The sequence below is a fragment of the Crinia signifera genome, chromosome 2 (assembly GCF_055691185.1).
Source record: "Crinia signifera chromosome 2, ASM5569118v1, whole genome shotgun sequence".
In the NCBI taxonomy this organism is placed as follows: domain Eukaryota; kingdom Metazoa; phylum Chordata; class Amphibia; order Anura; family Myobatrachidae; genus Crinia; species Crinia signifera.
The window spans coordinates 92,174,804-92,177,597 of record NC_139218.1 but is presented as its reverse complement, the minus strand read 5'-3'; the positions used below and the strand labels follow the sequence as shown (position 1 = coordinate 92,177,597).

The 2,794-nt window shown below is 45.0% G+C and overlaps 1 protein-coding gene across 1 annotated transcript; it reads left to right on the top strand.

Moving 5' to 3' along the window:
- The first annotated feature begins 433 nt into the window (after positions 1-433).
- On the top strand, positions 434-2,371 carry LOC146058420 (protein FAM200C-like). Its single transcript, XM_083170702.1, has one exon. It carries the CDS (start codon positions 434-436, stop codon positions 2,369-2,371), a length of 1,938 nt encoding a protein of 645 aa, XP_083026828.1.
- Positions 2,372-2,794: the final 423 nt, after the last annotated feature.

Genomic DNA, 2,794 nt, shown 5'->3' with positions numbered 1-2,794 from the left:
AGGCAGCCCCGCACAGTACCCTCAGCCCGACACCGACGAGAAGGTAAGCGGGAAACCCACACCATACCCGCCCGACACCACCCACCCCCACCCCATATGCCACCTTTAAACGCCGGATCCAGCAATAAAATAAAACGTTTGGAGGGAGACATCTTACTAGCTGCATTCCCACCTGCTCTGCTGGACCCTGCAGAGGAGAGAGCCCAGCACCTGAGATACACTGCTGTGTTCCTGGGACCTGCTGTCACAGCACAGACAGACCCCCCCCATATACCTCCAATAACCCAGCAACAACCTGACCTAGCTTTGCTGCAGGAGCAATCGTCCATTATTTTAATTGGATGATACTGGCCTACGTTGGCCGTTGCTGGGTAAACGCCCCCTTTTGAATCAGTCTGCTCGGTCATTAGCTCATTACCCTTCGACAAAGAAGATGGCGAAAAGAAAAACAGATGACGAGTATCGTACATTTCGGGACGAATGGACCGAAGAATTTGCCTTTGTGGAGAGAGCAGGTTCTGCGGTGTGTCTAATTTGCAATGACAAAATTGCATCGATGAAACGGTCAAATGTAAAGCGGCACTTCGACACGCGCCATGCTACCTTTGCATCAAAATACCCTGCGGGAGACAGCAGAAAGAAAGCGTGCCAAGAGCTACTGAGCAGAATGCAAGCTAGCCAGCAGCAACTCCGCGTATGGACCCGGCAAGGTGACTATAATTCCGCTAGCTTTGCTGGATCTTTAGCAATAGTGAGGAACGGAAAACCATTCACAGATGGCGAGTATGCTAAAACGTTCATGCTGGATGTAGCCAATGAACTTTTTGATGATCTTCCGAACAAAGACAAGATAATCAAACGGATACAAGACATGCCTCTGTCGGCAAGAACTGTTCATGATCGTACCATCATGATGGCAAACAAAGTGGAGGAAACGCAAGTGAAGGACATAAATGCAGCGCCGTTCTTTTCCCTGGCTTTGGATGAGTCAACAGACGTGAGCCATTTGTCGCAGTTCAGCGTGATTGCAAGATATGCTGTTGATGACACACTGCGCGAAGAAAGTCTTGCTGTTCTGGCAATAAAAGGGTCCACAAGAGGTGAGGATTTATTCAAGTCTTTCATGGAGTTTGCTCAAGAAAAAAATCTACCTATGGATAAACTTCTCTCAGTGTGTACTGATGGTGCTCCGTGTATGGTGGGGAAAAACAAAGGATTTGTGGCGCTTCTTCGTGAACATGAAAATAGACCCATCCTAAGTTTCCATTGCATTCTACACCAGGAGGCACTTTGTGCTCAGATGTGTGACGGGCAGTTTGGCGAAGTGATGTCGCTGGTCATTCGTGTGATCAACTTTATTGCTGCCCGAGCCTTAAATGATCGCCAGTTTAAAACACTGCTGGATGAAGTTGGAAATAACTATCATGGTCTGTTTTTGCACAGCAATGTGCGTTGGTTGTCAAGAGGGAAGGTGCTTAGCCGTTTTGCAGCTTGCCTGAACGAAATCCAGACTTTCCTTGAAATGAAAGGCATCGAGCATCCTGAGCTAGCCGAAACTGAGTGGCTCCTCAAGTTTTACTATCTCGTAGATCTGACTGAACATCTGAACCAGCTCAACGTGAAAATGCAAGGCATTGGAAATACAGTGTTATCCCTTCAACAAGCTGTGTTTGCTTTTGAAAACAAGCTCGAGCTCTTCATTATGGATCTTGAAACAGGTCGTTTACTACATTTTGAAAAACTGAGCCAGTTTAAAGATAAATGCACAGCAAGTGAGCCCATTCAAAACTTTGATCTCCACCAGCTAGCTGGCTTCACATCCAGTCTCCTACAGTCCTTCAAAGCACGCTTTGGAGAATTTCGTGAGCACGCTCGTCTTTTTAAGTTCATCACCCATCCAACCGAGTGTTCACTGAACACAACCGACCTGAGTTACATTGCTGGTGTCTCCGTCAGAGATTTTGAAGCAGAAGTGGCTGACCTGAAGGCCTCAGACATGTGGGTGAACAAGTTCAAGTCACTGAATGAAGATTTGGAAAGAATCACACGACAGAAAGCGGAGTTGGCGAGCAAGCACATGTGGAAAGAAATGAAAAAACTTCAACCCGAAGACCAGCTGATTCTCAAAACTTGGAACGCGCTTCCTGTCACATACCACACACTGCAGCGTGTGAGTATTGCTGTGTTGACCATGTTTGGATCTACGTATGCATGTGAGCAGTCATTCTCACATCTTAAAAACATCAAGTCCAATCTACGATCACGTTTAACGGATGAAAGTCTCAACGCTTGCATGAAGCTTAACCTCACCAAGTACCAACCAGACTACAAAGACATCAGCAAATCCATGCAGCACCAGAAGTCGCATTAATGGTGAGTATTATAACAACATTATTTAAAAGAATAAATTCAGAGGCGTTTTATACTGACATTTAGTTGAATTCACTTTTAAAATATATTATATGGCTCTCACTGAAATAAATTTCCAAATATTTTGCTTTCATGGCTCTCTTAGTCAAAAAGGTTCCTGACCCCTGCTGTAAGTCTTATTAGTAGCACTTTAAAACAGATAATCATTTTTAACAATACTATTAGATCACATTGTATTTCAGATTATGTCACATTTTTATGTCAGGTACAGGCTTCCGTAGCATAAACTACTAGATCACTATGGTGATGGGAGCGCACTTGTGATGATGTCACAGGACCCGCAATCGCGTCGGGAGGACGGCGTCTGCACAGAGGAGTCTGCACACTATATAGGTGAGATGTCTTTTATTCTTCTTTTGTATAT